Source organism: Microcaecilia unicolor, chromosome 11 (genome assembly GCF_901765095.1).
Source record: "Microcaecilia unicolor chromosome 11, aMicUni1.1, whole genome shotgun sequence".
In the NCBI taxonomy this organism is placed as follows: Eukaryota; Metazoa; Chordata; class Amphibia; order Gymnophiona; family Siphonopidae; genus Microcaecilia; species Microcaecilia unicolor.
In genome coordinates, this window is record NC_044041.1 from 61,610,374 (window position 1) to 61,627,561 (window position 17,188).

Here is a 17,188-nt window from a genome sequence, read left to right on the forward strand (position 1 = left end):
GAGGACTACCCAGAGGAGTACTCTGCTCTTAAATATCTGGATGTGAGACGAGTCATCATCAGATACTTGGAAGTGACCAATGATTTCCGGAAATCGGATCATCTGTTTGTCCTGTTTGCAGGTCCTCGTAAGGGTCTGCAGGCTGCTAAGCCTACAGTGGCAAGATGGGTCAAGGAAGCCATTGCAGCGGCTTATGTGGCCGCGGGGAAGGTGCCGCCTATCCAGCTGAAGGCTCACTCCACGAGAGCTCAGGCGGCCTCCATGGCAGAGGCCGGATCCGTCTCCTTGGAAGAGATATGCAAGGCGGCAACTTGGGCTTCGGCTCATACATTCTCCAAGCATTACCATTTGACTGTGGCTGCACGGGCGGAGGCCCGGTTTGGAGCTTCAGTGTTGAGGTCAGGGATTTCAATGTCCCGCCCTGGGTGAGTACTGCTTCGGTACATCCCACCAGTCTATGGATTGATCAGCTTGATGATATGGAAGGTAAAATTATGTATAATCATACCTGATAATTTTCTTTCCATTAATCATAGCTGATCAATCCATAGCCCCTCCCAGATATCTGTACTGTTTTTATTCTGGTTGCATTTCAGGTTCAAGTTTAGTCTTCAGTTACTTCAGAAAGACTTCGTGTTCAAGTTTTTTCACTTGGATTCTTCAAGAGTTAAGACGAGTTTGTGTTACAGTGAGCTGCTGCATTCCTCTCCCCTCCGTTTTACGGGGCTGGATTGAGACTTAAAATTCTGCCGGCACTCCCTCCCGCTTCTTGCGGCTGTAGGGCAGCTTTGTACCCCTCCCGCTTCGGCGGTGTTAGGGTCAGTCAGCTCCTCCCGCGATTGCGGTTGCAGGATAAGCCAGATCCCCCCGCATCGGCGGGTGTGGTGTCCCTCCCCCACTCTGCGGGGATGAGCTGGACGGATTCCCCTCCCCCACTTGTGTGGGGATGAGCTGGGTTAATTCCCCTCCCCCGTTTCGGCGGTGGTGAGCTGGGCAGAGTGTCCCTTCGTGGGTGTAATTCTCTAAGTGCTGAGTCCTGCGGATGGAGCTTTGATATCGACATACTGAGGAGTTTCCGGCAGCACATGACCACATATAGGGAGGCAAAAGTTTGCTCTCTATCTCCACCTGCTGGTAGATGGACACAACCCACCAGTCTATGGATTGATCAGCTATGATTAATGGAAAGAAAATTATCAGGTATGATTATACATAATTTTACCATCCAAATGATGAACGTAAAAAAAAACAGGGACGAGGACATCTGTCTAGTAGCATTTGTACAAAAATGGCCACACAGATGTCCCTGAGAGCAGAGAGGCAGCATAGTGGTCAGTTCAATGGACTTTAATCTATGGCAATCAGGCTCATATTCCACTGCAATTCTGTTATTTTAAATGGTGAGCCCTCCAGAGACAGAGAAATATCTAATGTACCCAGAGGCGTAGCCAGGTTTTTACATCAGGGAGGGCAGACTTTTCTAAAATAGGTGCCAGTGCAAGGCTGAAGGGCTGGGAGAGAGGGGAGGGTTAAAATCCTTATAGGCATATACAGTGGTCAGTGACTCAGCTGCTTGTAGAAGCTACGGTGTGGTTGGAGTGGGGCTACTTAAAATCCTTAGAGTGGGGGTAATACCCACATCAGCTGTAAAGTTGGCATTTTGGAACACAGCAGTGAAGGACCACTTCACTGTGTATCTGGTGCATATGCACCAACTATTTCCCCCTAGCATCTCTATTACTGATGGTATTATGCACACTAAATACACTCCAGAGAATTATGTGCCAAAAACATCCAAACTATGTACCACAATAATGCAAATTATGAAACAGAGCAGTATTTGCAGTATTCTGGAAATATATGCAGGTATTTTAATACTGGACTCAGTCCCAGTCAGTCCTAGCTCCCCAGTCCAGCATCTTACTTTTGGCTACATGAACAGTAAGTTGCCAAATGGCTACCAGTATTACCTGTTATCTAATGGTTAAAGAAGTAGACTGAGAACCAGGAAAGCCAGGGATCAAATCCTGCTGCTGCTCCTTGAGAGCTTGGGCATGTCACTTAACTCACCATTGCCTCTAGGAAAATACCTGTTGTACATGAATGCAACTCACCTTCAGCTACTACTATCAGAGGTACAACCTAAATACAAATCCATCATCCAGTACCAGGCATAATGTAAAGTAATACAAAAACCTACAAAAGTCACTCAGGAACTTTAGAGCAGCTCTACCATACCATAATAGCACTAACAACTAGGAATCACACAACAAATTTCTACCTAGGAAAAAGCAGCACCATAAAAATTGTAGTGGGCACTAGAACATCAATTACACCTATTGAAAAAAATTAACAAGTCTGATTAATACAGACTGATCCTACACAGACATTCAGTGCTTAACAAAATACCTGGCTTCCTTCACACACACAGAACATACAGACCCTCATCATATACAGAATAAGTAAGCATAACCTAAAAATAGAAATATATAGGCAAAAATTATTCTGAACATCCAAGATGCCAGACTCTGCATACACCACCAGAAAAAAAAGAAACAGTGATGCGTGGCTAAAGTGATGCATGTGGGAAAGAGGAACCCGAACTATAGTTATGTGATGCAAGGTTCCACATTAGGAGTCACTGACCAGGAAAGGGATCTAGGTGTCATTGTTGATGATATGTTGAAACCCTCTGCTCTGTGTGTGGTAGTGGCTAAGAAAACAAATAGAATGTTAGGTATTATTAGGAAAGGAATGGAAAACAAAAATGAGGACGTTAGAATGCCTTTGTATTGCTCCATGGTGCGACCTCACCTCGAATACTGTTTGTAATTCTGGTCACCGCATCTCAAAAAAGATATAGTGGAATTAGAAAAAGTATAGAGAAGGGCGATGAAAATAATAAAGGGGATAAGACAACTTCCCTACAAGGGAAAGGGAAATGGGACTTGATATACCGCCTTTCTGAGGTTTTTACAACTAAAGCAGTTTACATATATATTCAGGTACTTATTTTGTACCAGGGGCAATGGAAGGTTAAGTGACTTGCCCAGAGTCACAAGGAGCTGCAGTGGGAATTGAATTCAGTTCTCCAGGATCAAAGTCCACTGCACTAACCACTACGCTACTCCTCCACTCCACAAGGAAAGGCTAAAGTGGCTAGGGCTCTTCAGCTTGGAGAAAAGATGGCTGACGGGAGATATAATAGATGTCTATAAAATAATGAGTGGAGTGGAACAGGTAAAAATGAATCGCTTGTTTACTCTTTCCAAAAATACTAGGTCTAAGGGGCACGCAATGAAGCTACAAAGTAGTAAATTTAAAGCAAATTAGAGAAAATATTTCTTCACTTTTCTCCAAGCTGAAGAGAGCCGCTTTAGCCTTTCCTCATAGGGAAGTCGTCCCATCCCCTTTATAATTTTTGTCGCCCTTCTCTGTACCGTTTCTAATTCCACTATATGTTTTTTGAGATGCGGCGACCAGAATTGAACACAATATTCGAGGTGCGGTCACACCATAGAGCGATACAATAGCCTTCAGGCTTGCAAGTGTCTTTAATATTTAGGTTCAGTAGGTGTATCTCTGGTTCGGGAGGGCTCACAATTTCAAAGTACAGAAAAAAAAGAGAGTTCCCCTGGTTTACAGTCCACTGCACTGACCACTAGACTCTTCAGTCCTGCCTGCTGCTTTGTTCAGAATGCCCATAATACCTGATGTGGTCAGGGAGCCTAGTTTCCCTTTTTGGTGTCACTGTCAGGGAAGAGGGAGGGGACAGTAACCACTGGGGGATTCATGAGGGGTCATGCCTTAATCAATCTAGTGGTCATCTGCTCAATCAGAGCACTTTTGTATACCCTGGAAGTGACTGGAACAGGTCTAAACAAAAACGTCCTTCTTTTTAGTCTTGGACGTTTCTTCCAGTTCAATTATCCCTGTTGGATGTCCTAATTTTTGGCCCTCCCTAATCCTACTCAAAACAGGCCAACAACGTGCCCCTTGCTATTTGGACGCACTGCAGTGTAGGGCATCCAAATTCTGCCATTCCAAAATTGCAATTTGGACATTTTGGGCAGAAGGACTTTTTTTTGGACATTTTGAGACATCAATCTGCATTGAAAATGAGTGTCATAGGCACTTATGTGTCCTTATAAAATAGGCAAAATCTGGTGCCTTTCTGCCTTATTAACTTTGGCACACTATTATATATGCAATACTGCAGAATTAGAAAAACAAAACAGTTATATGTTCAGCAATGCACTGAAAACATAATTGCTTTTTAAATATGGAAGCCTTATCTGTACAACAAATTTTATATTACCTGATACTTGGGTCCAGCCCTAATTTATACAGTCAAAGCTCAATGGCTACCCATTCAGTTTATCCTGCCATGCCCCAACCTTCCAGCCAGTGGTTTGATAAGCAAAATTTGTACATACTGATAAGACTTCCTGCTCCAATCTGGGTCATGGAACCACTGCTCTTCTCCAGCTCCTTGAGCATGGAATGCTCAAAGGCAAGTGCTGCAACACGGAAGAAAAATTCCTTTACATTCTCTCCTGCAGGACACAGAGAATACAAAAAGTCATGCAACACTAAATAATCAAAAGATTCACAATAATAGACAAACCTCAAATTTTTCATCCAAGTAAACAAACACAGTCTTTATTATCAGACTCAGATGATCATGTTTTACAAAATTCACTCTTATATTTCACCAGATCTCAGTGATACTACTGCAGCAGCTCACAATCTCATCATTTCCTAAGCTTTATAAACCACATCATCACTGATCTATTGTTTATTGAAATTTTTCTAAAAGCTTATCCAGTATTTGATTAACTCCAAATTACTGCTCTTCTTATTCATTAACTTCAAAAAGTAAGATACTTTCACTTAATTTACTTTGATCCAAAACTTAATAATCCAAGTCAGTAAGGGGATTCTTAGCCAACATGAATCATGTTTCGCCTGAGGCTTCCTCAAGGACTGTCCCCTAGAAAAATCATAAACAGCACTCTGTACTCAAACACAACTCTCTTAAAACAAAGTATATCTCAAATACCTTTTAAAATAGTCGCCATCTCTCCGACCATCTCTTGGTTCTTCTCAAGATGGCGGCAGCATTTTTCTAACCTCCTTATATCTACTGAACAAGCTGTCACGTACTACTACTACTACTAATCATTTCTATAGTGCTACTAGATGTACGTAGCGCTGTACACATTATATGCAAGTACTTTCTCTGTCCATAGACGACTCACAATCTAAGTTTTTGTACCTGGGGCAATGGAGGGTTAAGTGACTTGCCCAAGGTCACAAGGTCATGTGACCCTATCTAGCCAATGAAAGCACTGAGCCCAAATGGAACCACAGAGTTAACTTAAAAATGCTCTCTGTAATTCAAAAACCTTTTATAATTGCCAGCCTTCCACCCTTCTTTTACTAGACGAAATAGCACCCTTATGAACAAGAACCTCACACAGACATAATTCAATACCGTGGTTCAATGAAGAACTGAAAAAATTAAAAACACAATCCAGGAAATTGGAACGTGCATGGAAAAAAATAAAAGATGAACATACACTCAACGCATGGAAACAATTACAAAGGAAATACAAAAACCCAATAAGACAGACCAAAAGGTCATACTACAAAACTAAAATAGGGCCAGATTACAAAGACACGAAGAAACTATACCATCTCGTGAACTAGACATAACGTCGGCCACCACAACCAATACTGACATCCCATCTGCAGACAACCTTGCTAAATACTTCAACGAAAAAATTGCAAACCTATGCAAAACTCTACCTCAGGACAACACGAACACCGAAAACTTCATAAATGGACTGGACCCAACCCCTGGTGAATACCCAGCGGACCGAATCTGGTCAAATTTCGCTCTCCTCACTGCCGACATAGTTACCCAGGTGATTAACAGGTTCTCCAACAATGTCAATTGGATACCTGTCCTAGCTACCTAATAAAATCTGCCCCCCACCACTTCATAACAGACCTCACATCCCACTTAAACTTCATGCTTCAACAAGTTATCTTCCCAAAAGAAAAAGGCAACATCCTACTCACCCCAATACCAAAAGACATCAAGAAAAAAACAAATGACATTACCAACTACCGACTAGTAGCATCGATCCCATTGATAGTCAAATTAATGAAAGGTTTGGTAACCAAACAACTCAATGATTACATAAACAAATTCACAATACTACATGAATCACAACCAGGATTCCGCCCCCTACACAGCACCGAAACAGTACTACTTACTCTCCTAACCAAATTCAAGCAGGAAATAGCAATAGGTAAAAGTATACTTCTCCTCCAATTCGACATGTCCAGTGCGTTCGACATGGTCAACCATAATATATTACTAAGACTCCTAGATTACTTCGGAATCGGCGGAAACACACTCAAATGGATGAAGGGTTTCCTAACCACCAGAACATATCAAGTGAAATCTAGCACAAACATATCATCACCTTGGAAACCAGACCGCGGAGTACTGCAAGGATCACCATTATCACTGATCCTTTTCAACCTCATGATGACCCCACTAGCCAAGTCCTTATCCATTCAAGGCCTTAACCCATTCATATATGCTGACGACGTCACAATATACATCCCCTACAAACACAATCTAGCAGAAATCAACAATGAAATCAAACTCAGTTTGAACACCATGAACTCCTGGGCAAATGCATTCCAACTAAAACTCAAAACAGAAAAAACACACTGTCTCATCATCTCATCCCAATACAACACATACAAACCCAAAAACCTAAACACCACAGGTTATACCCTCCCTATCTCAGACAGCCTGAAAATTCTCGGAGTAACAATCGACCGGAACCTCTCTCTAGAGAAACAAGTGAAATCTACCATAAAGAAAATGTTTCACTCAATGTGGAAACTCAAACGCCTGAAACCATTCTTCCTAAGGAATATATTTCGCAACTTGATAACAATCAATGGTACTAAGCCATGCAGACTAATGCAATGGAATTTATGCGGGATGCAAAGAACAAATTACAAAGAAACTTCAGACCGCTCAGAACACAGCAGCAAGGCTTATATTTGGAAAAACGCGTTTTGAAAGCGCTAAACCCCTCCGAGAAAAACTGCACTGGCTCCCAATCAAAGAATGTATTGCTTTCAAAATCTGCACCCTGGTACATAAAATTATCTACGGCGAGGCCCCGGGATACATGACAGACCTCATAGACCTGCCAACCAGAAACACAACAAGATCAGCACGAACATACCTAAATCTCTGCTACCCAAGCAGCAAAGGACTCAAATACAAGCATCCAGCTTTTCCTATTTAAGCGCACAACTATGGAACACACTGCCAAAAATAGTAAAAACAACGTATGAGCATCTAAGTTTCCGGAAAGAACTAAAAACAAACCTGTTCAGAAAGGCATATCCCACCGACCCAACATAAAAACTGAGTGTCTGCAACATAACAAAACCAAAGACCGTAATGGACATACCCCATCTCTCAAGTCCGGCGAAATTGGCATAATTGAAAGCCGATTTTGGCCAGCCTCAACTGCAGTCCATCGCGGAGCCAGCCAAACTTCAAGGGGGCGTGTTGGCAGGGTACAGAAGGCGGGATGGGGGCATAGTTAAGAGATGGCCAGCTTCGCCCAATAATGGAAAAAAGAAAGCCAGCCCCGACGAGCATTTGGCTGACTTTACTTGGTCCCACTTTGTTCACGACCAAGCCTCAAAAAGGTGCCCCAACTGACCAGATGATCAACGGAGGGAATGGGGGATGACCTCCCCTTACTCCCCCAGTTCTCACTAACCCCCTCCCACCCAAAAAAATTGTTTTTTGCCAGCCTCTATGCCAGCCTCAAATGTCATACCCAGCTCCATGACAGCAGTATGCAGGTCCCTGGAGCAGGTTTTAGTGGGTGCAGTGCACTTCAGGCAGGTGGATCCAGGCCCATCCCCCCCTACCTGTTACACTTGTGGTGGTAAATGGGAGCCCTCCAACCCCCCCCCCCCCCAAAACCCACTGTACCCACATGTAGGTACCCCCCTTCATCCCTAATGGTAGTGGTGTACAGTTGTGGGGAGTGGGTTTTGGGGGGGCTCAGCACACAAGGTAAGGGAGGTATGCACCTGGGAGCAATTTTTGAAGTCCACTGCAGTGCCCCCTAGGTGCCCGGTTGGTGTCCTGGCATGTCAGGGGGACCAGTGCACTAGAAATGCTGGCCCCTCCCACGACCAAATGCCTTGGATTTGGCTGGGTTTGAGATGGCCGGCATCGGTTTCCATTATTGGCGAAAACCGATGCCGGCCATCTCAAACCCGGCCATCTCTGACATTTGGCCGGCCCCAACCGTATTATCGAAATGAATGATGGCCGGCCATCTTTTTCAATAATACGGTTCGGGACTGCTCTTTGCGGCGCCGGCCCTCTATATGAGACTTATGTTCATTTAAACCAAGCTGTACAGGTCTACTGCTACGGCCCACATAAACCAAATTTCAGGGACACAAAACAATATAAAGCGCATTTTTGCTAGAATAAGATTTTGCATGTCTAAGAAAATCTTAATCTTTGCTCATCCATCCAGCTTGGACCAATCATGGAATATCTGCACCACTGGCAGTTGTCATAAGTTTTATATAAGAGAGTTTCTTCGATGATATTCCCCATATAACATCTCTGGGATGTGAACATCTCCCCTATAGTTTTCCCATGTTGATATACCATAAGCAGAAAACTAGCACACACTGGACAGAGTGATGATGTGGTGCATAAAGCTTAGGCAGTGATAAGATTGTGAGCTGCTGGAGTGGTACTACTGAGTTCTGGTAAGATATAGAGTGAATTTGAACCAAGAATTATTTTGTAAAACATGATCATCTGAGTCTGATAACAAAGATTGTGCCTGAATAATCAAACAATAACCATACAGCAGAAAAGAAAGTTCAGATATAGTAATAAATTAGACTTGGATTTCAGATTTAATTGCTCACCTTTTCCAAATCCAAGTTCAAAGTGAATTACATTCAGGTGCACAAGTTATTTTCCTGCCCAAGATCACATGGAACATCAGTGGAGAAGCAGAATTTGAGCACTAGCTTCTCTAGTTTTCAGCCTGCTGATCTAACACCTAGCCCTAGGAATCCTCAAACACAATGGGCTTGATATTCAAATTGATTTAAATCGCTTGCTCAATGCTAACCGACAAAATTCAGTGGCACTTAACTGGACAGTGCTGCTGAATACTGCCGATAAATTGCGAACCCCTAACCGGCGAAATTAGGGGGCGAGCCGGGGCATAGATTGGGCAGAGCATTGCCCTAGCCTGTTAGTGGTGATATACAGAGCACTAATGAGCTAGGTAAGTGCATAAAGTTATGAGAGAAAGAAGGCTAACCTAACTTTATGCCCAAGTTAACTGGTCACTGGTCTGAATATTGGTCGGTGCCTGGTTAAACTCCCCTTGGATCTTGCTGCTCCAGCCTCCCTCTTATCTCTATAGGCCCCTCGGGCCTACCTGGAGATGTTCCTGGTGGTCTAGGGGGTGATCAGGCAGGATCAATGGCCACTCGCTCTTGCCTGGTTGCCACAACCTCCCCACTTGCTCTTGCCTGGCTGCTGTAAACTCTAGCCCGAGGAGCCTATGGTGGCAAGGAGGTGCTAGGGCAGCTATCTATTCTCTTCAAGGGGTGGGAGGAGATGCTATACTTGCATTTTTAAAAACTTTTTAAGATTTTTTTTTTAATTTATGTGGGTTCTGGCCAACATTCAGCCAGAATCTGCATAGCTGTCTTATGCGGGTCTCAGCTGAGTAGCAGCTGGGACTTGCATAAACCCCGATGAGCATCACAGGGACAATTAGGCCTGGATATTTAGTGCCGGTAACCAGACATGGCCCAGCACTGAATATCTGGGGCTAATTTAGCCGGCGATGGAGTGCTTCAAGTGCTCTACCAGTGAGCTTTCCTTCCAGATAGCGCACCCAGTCTTTCTGAAGAAGCTCATTGAGGCGGCAAATTTTTTCAAAGGCAGTTAGATATCCATCTATGTCACCTTTGGTATCATCAAACTGTGAAAACAAGTTGGGCCTGATCCGGGCCGAAGATCCTGTCTTGGGCCTTGGTGCAGTGATTGGGCTGGAGCTTTGGATATGAGCTATTTCCATCTCTATCTTTAATTTCTGCAGCTGGAACTCCCGCTCGTCACGCCACTGTTGCTCTTCCTGTTCCTCTTGCAGCAGCTGGAATTCACGCTCTTCACACGGCAGCTGGTCTAGCCACTATCGCTCTAGCATGTAGATCTGCTGGATCTCAGCTGGTGTGGCATCTGGCCCTGCCAACTCATGGGCCTCTGCCCATAAGGGGTCTGCTCTTCCCCCAGGAGAACTCTGCACAAGCCGCTCCTGCAACTTCTCCCTACTGAAGTTATCCGGTTGCTCTTGTGTTAGATTAGGCATCTCCAGTGTCTGCTGGCCGCTGCTAATCTCCTAACACTACCAAAAAAATAAAACCTGAACAGGAAAGGGACCCTGGTTACTGCTGCACTTGTTCACTGTGCTCTGTGTCTGGAGGTTACAGATAAAAAAAAAAGACTCTGAACTACTCAGAGGATGGTGACCCTCACGCTACACACTGAGCCTGACAATCAACCACACTGCCACCACAAAAGAAGGACAAAGGTCTCTCATGAAACGCCTAGCCACCCGCCTAGGGTTACCCCGCGGCCACTTAGAGGGTCTATTCCCAGCACAGCTCAGGTCTTCCTGCACCTGCTGCTTGTGCTCTACACTAGCACCCTCCTCCCACTGACTGGGTCACAACTGCCTCTGGGCGAGTCTCCCACTCTCCAATTATCCCCAGTGATTTCTAGGTTACTGGGGGCCACACTCCCAAATATAACTGTTTGCTTTTTACAGGGCTTCAGCAAAGAGTCTTCCTCTCTCTTCTCCCGGGCTGAAACTGAACTCAAATCCATTTCTGCAGACTCCTCTTATTGACTTATAAGTGCATTCAATCTGCAGCTCCTCAGTACCGCTCTACTCTCATCTCTCCCTATACTCCTCCCCGGGAACTCCATTCACTGGATAAATCTCTCTTATCTGTACCCTTCTTCTCCACCGCTAATTCCAGATTCCGTTCCTTTTATCTTGCTGCACCATATGCCTGGAATAGACTTCCTGAGCGGTACATCAAGCTCCATCTCTGGCTGTCTTCAAATCTAGGCTAAAAGCCCACCTTTTTGATGCTGTTTTTAACTCCTAACCCTTACTCACTTGTTTAGTACCCTTATTTTATCATCCTCACCTTAGTAATTCCCTTATCTCTTATTTGTCCTGTTTGTCTGCACTAATTAGATTGTAAGCTCTGTCGAGGGACTGTCTCTTCATATTCAAGTGTACAGCACTGTGCACGTCCAGTAGCACTATAGATATGATAAGTAGTAGTAGTAGTACTGTCTTTGCTAGCTATACTGGCACTGTGCTGAACCCTCTGACAGGGCTGTCAAGGGGGGGGGGGCAGGGGGGGACAAAATTTCCCGGGCCCGGGCCTCCAAGGGGGGGCCTGGCGCAGGGGTCTCTCTCCTTCTTCTGCTCCCAGGCCACTGGTGCTGCAGTCTCCGGTCTCACCTGCCTGCCCTCGACTCTGTCGATAGCCCCCCTCCATCTGCCACCGTGACCGGGCCCCCTGCATTCAAATCGGCAGCACCTCACCTCCGTGTGAAAGTGGCAGATCGCCTCCCTTCGGGCCTTCCCTCACTGTGTCCCGCCCTCGTCACCTCCTGTTTCCGTGAGGGCGGGGCAGTGAGGGAGGGCCCGAAGGGAGGTGAACTGCCGCTTTCAGGTGGAGGTGAGGCGCTGCCGATTTGAATGCAGGGGACCCGGTCACGGTGGTGGACGGAGAGGGGCTGTCAATGGGGCTGGGGGTGGCCGGTGGAGACTGGGGACTGCAGCACCTGCGGCCTGAGAGCAGGAGAGGGAGGTGACAGTGGTAAGGATTGGGGGGGGGGGGGCGGCCTTGCCCCGAGCCTGGCTCAGTCTCTCTGTAGCCCTGCCCTCTGAAGCCTGCCCTGTAGATATGCAAAGAGAGGCCATATTAAAATACATGTAGAAACACATAGTTACATACAAACACATGTCTAAACAAAACAAACATGCACAGGAATGAAGGAATGCATACATATAGGACTAAATTTAGAAATGGCGTCCAAATAAAAATTAGTGCTGCTAGCCTATAAACAGTCTCAATTTTGGGTTCAAGGATTTACATCAGCTGAAATCTGGTATACATTATCGTGCCTAAGTTAAGCACGGATCTCCCTTATTCTATAACACTGTGTGCAAATTACAAGAATGTCCCTGATTCGCCCATGCCCCTCCCACGGCTTCTCCCCCTGTTCTGGTCCATTAATGCCAATTAGCACCTATAATTGTTTAGCATCCAATTATCAGTGCTAATTGGCTCATTTGTCAATTAAATTGCATGTGCAATTGGGTGCATGCCCAAGTTTGCACATGCAGTTTTGAGCACCATATATAGAATTAGGGTGATAAGGGCTAGTAGAGAAAAACATACGTGCAGAAACAGCTAAACTTACCTGTTTTGGCTGAAACTGTCCAGTATTCTGCCTGCATCTCATTAGCATATCTGACAGCATCATGTTCTGTGCGCTCACACTGAGCAGATGACTGTAGGGAGCAACAGAAAATGTTAAAGTTCAGTTCCTCACACTCATCAATGTTACAAAGCATTTACTCAGTACTCCTCATCAGTAGCAATTATCTACATGCTCACACTCAGGTAGCTGATTGCAAGAAACATAGGAAATCCATTTTCACTTGTCCCCATTATGAGCAGAGTACACAGGCAATTGTAACTTGCGCACATTACCAGTTCTCAAAAAGAAACAACCTGCATTGCTTTTTCCTTTGAAAATAGGTATGGATGCTTTTAACATGTGTATTTTGCACCTGCTGTTTGTGTACATGGGCAAATGGCAATAGTATAATACATATACTTTTGGAAATGTCTCCTTTTCAACAGCAGATGAAAATACACATGCTAAGGCACCTGCACTTTCTTTTAGCCATTTGAAGAGCACAACTTTCAGTCTGGCCATTTTATCCAAGTAAATGCTTTTGAAAATGGCAGCTTATGACCACATTCATCATTGTCAGGCTCCTTGCAATTACACAAATCAACAGCATTTTATGTGCTCACAATCACAGCATCACATTTCATGTGCTTACGCTCATCACTATCAAAGCTAACACTCATAGGTGGCATACTTGTAAGCCACATTGAGCCTGAAAATAGGTGGGAAAATGTGGGATACAAATGCAATAAATAAATAAATAAATACTTTTCAGCAGTGTCATGTGACAGGCACTCATTAATCTGTATCACACTTTGCATGCTCATGATCACCAACATCACGTTCCATGTGTTTACCCTTATCATTGTCAAGCAAACACTTAGCATGCTTTACACGATCAGACTCGACACTATCTCACTTTAATCATCATCACACTTTGCATGTTTATAGTCACTGGCATTTTATTTTATTTTGCAGAACAGTGCCACCATAGTTTACAATACATAATTTGGAAGATACAGATTTATATGGATCAGACAGGATAATAAACACAGAGACAAAACTGGTCACGAAAAGGCAGGGGAGAGGGGTGATAGAACAGCAATTCTAAACTATAACAAGGATCTATACCTGCAAATACAAAAGGGAAACTGAAAGCCCTTGATGTCGGCCAGGTTATACTAGGAGTCTGAGAAGGTGTTATGAAACAACCAAGAGTTGTTTCCTTAAATTTACAAAATGAACATTCCATTCTGACATCAATGCAAGGGAGTTCCATACAGAAGGCGAGAAGACTAAAGACTCATTTTTAATGGGTGGGAGGGAAAATGACCAGGAGATTCACTTGGTAAGATCTTAGTGTACAATGGGGTTAGTAGGGGAATACCAAAGACTTCAAGCAAAGTAGTACTCCTGAGTAAAATGTCCAGTGAGCCAGAATTAGTATTTTGTATTTTATTCCAGAAGAGACAGGAAACCGATGTTGCTCCAGGAGCGAAGCAGAAACATGGACTAAGCGTTTTGCCTTACATAATAATTTTACAGCTGTGCTATGGATGCTGTAGGCATTTCTTACTGCAGAGGGATGTCGGCTAGCAAAGAAAGTGTGTCATAGTGGCGGCTGTGTCCTGCACTCTGGCTTACCTGCTGATGGTTGAGAGTGTCAGGGTTTGGTTCCACGGCATCCTCCTGGGCCTTAAGTGCATTTTCCAGTGCAGTGGGCCATCTGCACCGCCGCTTCTGGCACCCTAGAATACCTCATGGGCTTTGTAGCTCACTTCTGCCCTGATGCAGCTGGTGATGACCTTTAGGCATGAGCGCTATTGTACTTTACTTAAAGGGCCAGCAGTGGGAACTTCCTCAGGATGCCCGGAGATGACATCAGAGAGCTGGGTCTTATAAGGAGGTTCCTGACTCACCCACTTTACAACAGGTCTATACCCCTGTCTTGGCAGAGTTCCAGCCTTGTTCCAGATTCTGCTCCAGCCTTGTTTCAGCACGCATTCCAGTCTTCAGCTCCAGTTTTCACCTCCAACCCTGCTCCAGTCCTGTTCCAGTCCTCTGTTCTAGTTTTCAGATCTGGCGTGTTCTTGCTTCTCCCTGGCCCTGACTTCATCAAGACAGCCCCTAACAGCCCTGTTAAGGGCCATTCCCTTGCCTCAACTGTCGGGCCAGGCTCCAAGGGCTCTTTTCAGAGCCCTGACTCTGTCAGACCAGCCCCCAACTGCTCTTCTAAGAGCCACCCTCTGGTCTTGTCTTTGCCGGAGCGAAACTCGCCTGCTGCCAGTTGGGGCCTGCCTAGCCTCTAGGCCGGGTGGACAGCATAAACTCGACATCCCGGCAAAGGGGGGGGGGGGGAACCCGTATTATCGAAACAAGATGGGCGTCATCTTTTGTTTCGATAACACGGTCGGGGACGCCCAAATTGCAAAATTTAGAGATGGTCGTCCTTAGAGATGGTCGTCCCCAGAGGATGCCCATCTCGGAAACGACCAAATCCAAGCCCTTTGGTCATGGGAGAAGCCAGCATTCGTAGTGCACTGGTACCCCTGACATGCCAAGACACCAACTGGGCACCCTAGGGGGCACTGCAATGGACTTCATAAATTGCTCCCAGGTACATAGCTCCCTTACCTTGTGTGCTGAGCCCCCCAAAACCCACTCCCCACAACTGTACACCACTACTATAGCCTTTATGGGTGAAGGGGGGCACCTACATGTGGGTACAGTGGGTTTCTGGTGGGTTTTGAAGGGCTCACATTTACCACCACAAGTGTAACAGGTAGGGGGGGGGATGGGACTGGGTCCGCCTGCCTGAAGTGCACTGTACCCACTAAAACTGCTCCAGGGACCTGCATACTGCTGTCATGGAGCTGGGTATGATATTAGAGGCTGGAAAATATATTAAAAAAAATTTTTTTGAGGGTGGTAGGGGGTTAGTGACAATTGGGGGAGTAAGGGGAGATCATCCCTGATTCCCTCCGGTGGTCATCTGGTCATTTAGGGCACATTTTTGTGGCTTGGTCGTAAGAAAAAAAGGATCAGGTAAAAGTCGTCAAAGTGTTCATCAGGGATGCCCTTCTTTTTTCCATTATCGGTCGAGGACGCCCATGTGTTAGGCATGCCCCAGTCCTGCCTTTGCTATGCCTCCGACACGTTCCCGTGAACTTTGGTCGTCACCACGACAGAAAGCAGTTGAGGACACCCAAATTCGGCTTTTGATTATGCCGATTTGGGCAACCCTGTGAGAAGGACGCCCATCTTGCGATGTATCGAAAGATGGGTGCCCTTCTCTTTCAAAAATAAGCCTGTTAGTGTATTTGTGAAGAGTGCATTTGACTTGATCAGATGTAAGTGGGTGAAAGGCCGACCAGATTGTCTGCTTGGGAGCATAGTGGTGAAGGATCATATAAATTAAGAAAATGGTCCATTGATGTTAGGCAGTTATTTAGTTCTTGTCTGATTTTAGCTATTTTCTGCTTGAAATACATCAATTGATCAGCTGTTAGAATGGGGTAATTTGTAGTAGTTACAGGTTGACTATTCAACAGCTTATTTACTAGTGTGTAAAGTTTTCGTAAGTAGTAGTAGTAACTGTTTTTTGCCTAAAATTTTGAATAAGTGGTTTTTGCTTTGATAATCATGCTCTTGTATGATTTTAGGAGTTTTTTCCAATTAGTCCATTGTTGATTGGATTTGTTTTTGATCCAAATTCTTTCTTGTCTTCTACATTTACGTTTCATTAGCAGGAGGTCTTCGTTAAACTATGGAGATAACTTCTTTTTTGGTAAGGATTTGTTTGTAATTGGTGCAAGTTCATCTAGAACAGTTTTGCAAGTGTTGTTCCATTGTTGGATGAAATTAGCAGATGAATTAGAGGAAAGTAAGTTACCAAATTGTTGGTTTGACCAAAATTTTGAGGGGTCAGTTTTACCTATGGTTTTGAAGGTATGCAATGTGTTAGTAGGCTTAGATGAATGGGTGGATTCTTTCCAGTTTAGCTTGAAAGAAAGACTGCTATGATCTGACCAAGGTATCAGGGACCATTGTGGTTCAGATATGTGAAAGTTAATAGGGTCTGTAAATTTGGTTGCTAATAAATCTAGCTGATGTTCTTTGATGTGGGCGGACATTCCATTGAAAAGTGAGAATTGCCAGACATTAAGGAAATCAAGGAATTGTTTGGTATGTAGATTAGTAGCATTTTCAAGATGTAAGTTGATATCTCCAATCATAATGATATTGTCATTATTGACACATATGCTAGATATAAATTCAGTAAGTTTGAGGTTCCAGCTATTGGGAGGACAATATAGTAATAGAAGGCAGATAGATTTATTATTATTAACATTTGTATAGCGCTATCAGACGCACGCAGCGCTGAACATCTGACACAAAGAGACAGTCCCTGCTCAAAAGAGCTTACAATCTAAATAACACAGACAGACAAGACAGTTACGGATGAGGGAAGTACTGGGTGAGAAGGAAGGAAGGAACAAGGGAGGGCAAATGAGGGCTAGGAGCCAAAAGCAGCAATGAAAAGGTGGGTTTTCAGCATGGATTTGAAAACAGGTAGAG

The 17,188-nt window shown here is 44.5% G+C and overlaps 1 protein-coding gene across 1 annotated transcript in view; it reads right to left on the reverse strand.

Annotated features, from left to right (window-relative positions):
- RAB36 (RAB36, member RAS oncogene family) overlaps positions 1-17,188 on the reverse strand; it is a 117,796-nt gene that overhangs the window by 11,610 nt on the left and 88,998 nt on the right. The window contains exons 9-10 of the mRNA XM_030218009.1: positions 12,614-12,704; positions 4,437-4,556 (exon numbers count right to left, since the gene is read on the reverse strand). Coding sequence (XP_030073869.1) covers positions 4,437-4,556; positions 12,614-12,704 — 211 coding nt within the window. The remainder of the gene's footprint in view (positions 1-4,436; positions 4,557-12,613; positions 12,705-17,188) is intronic.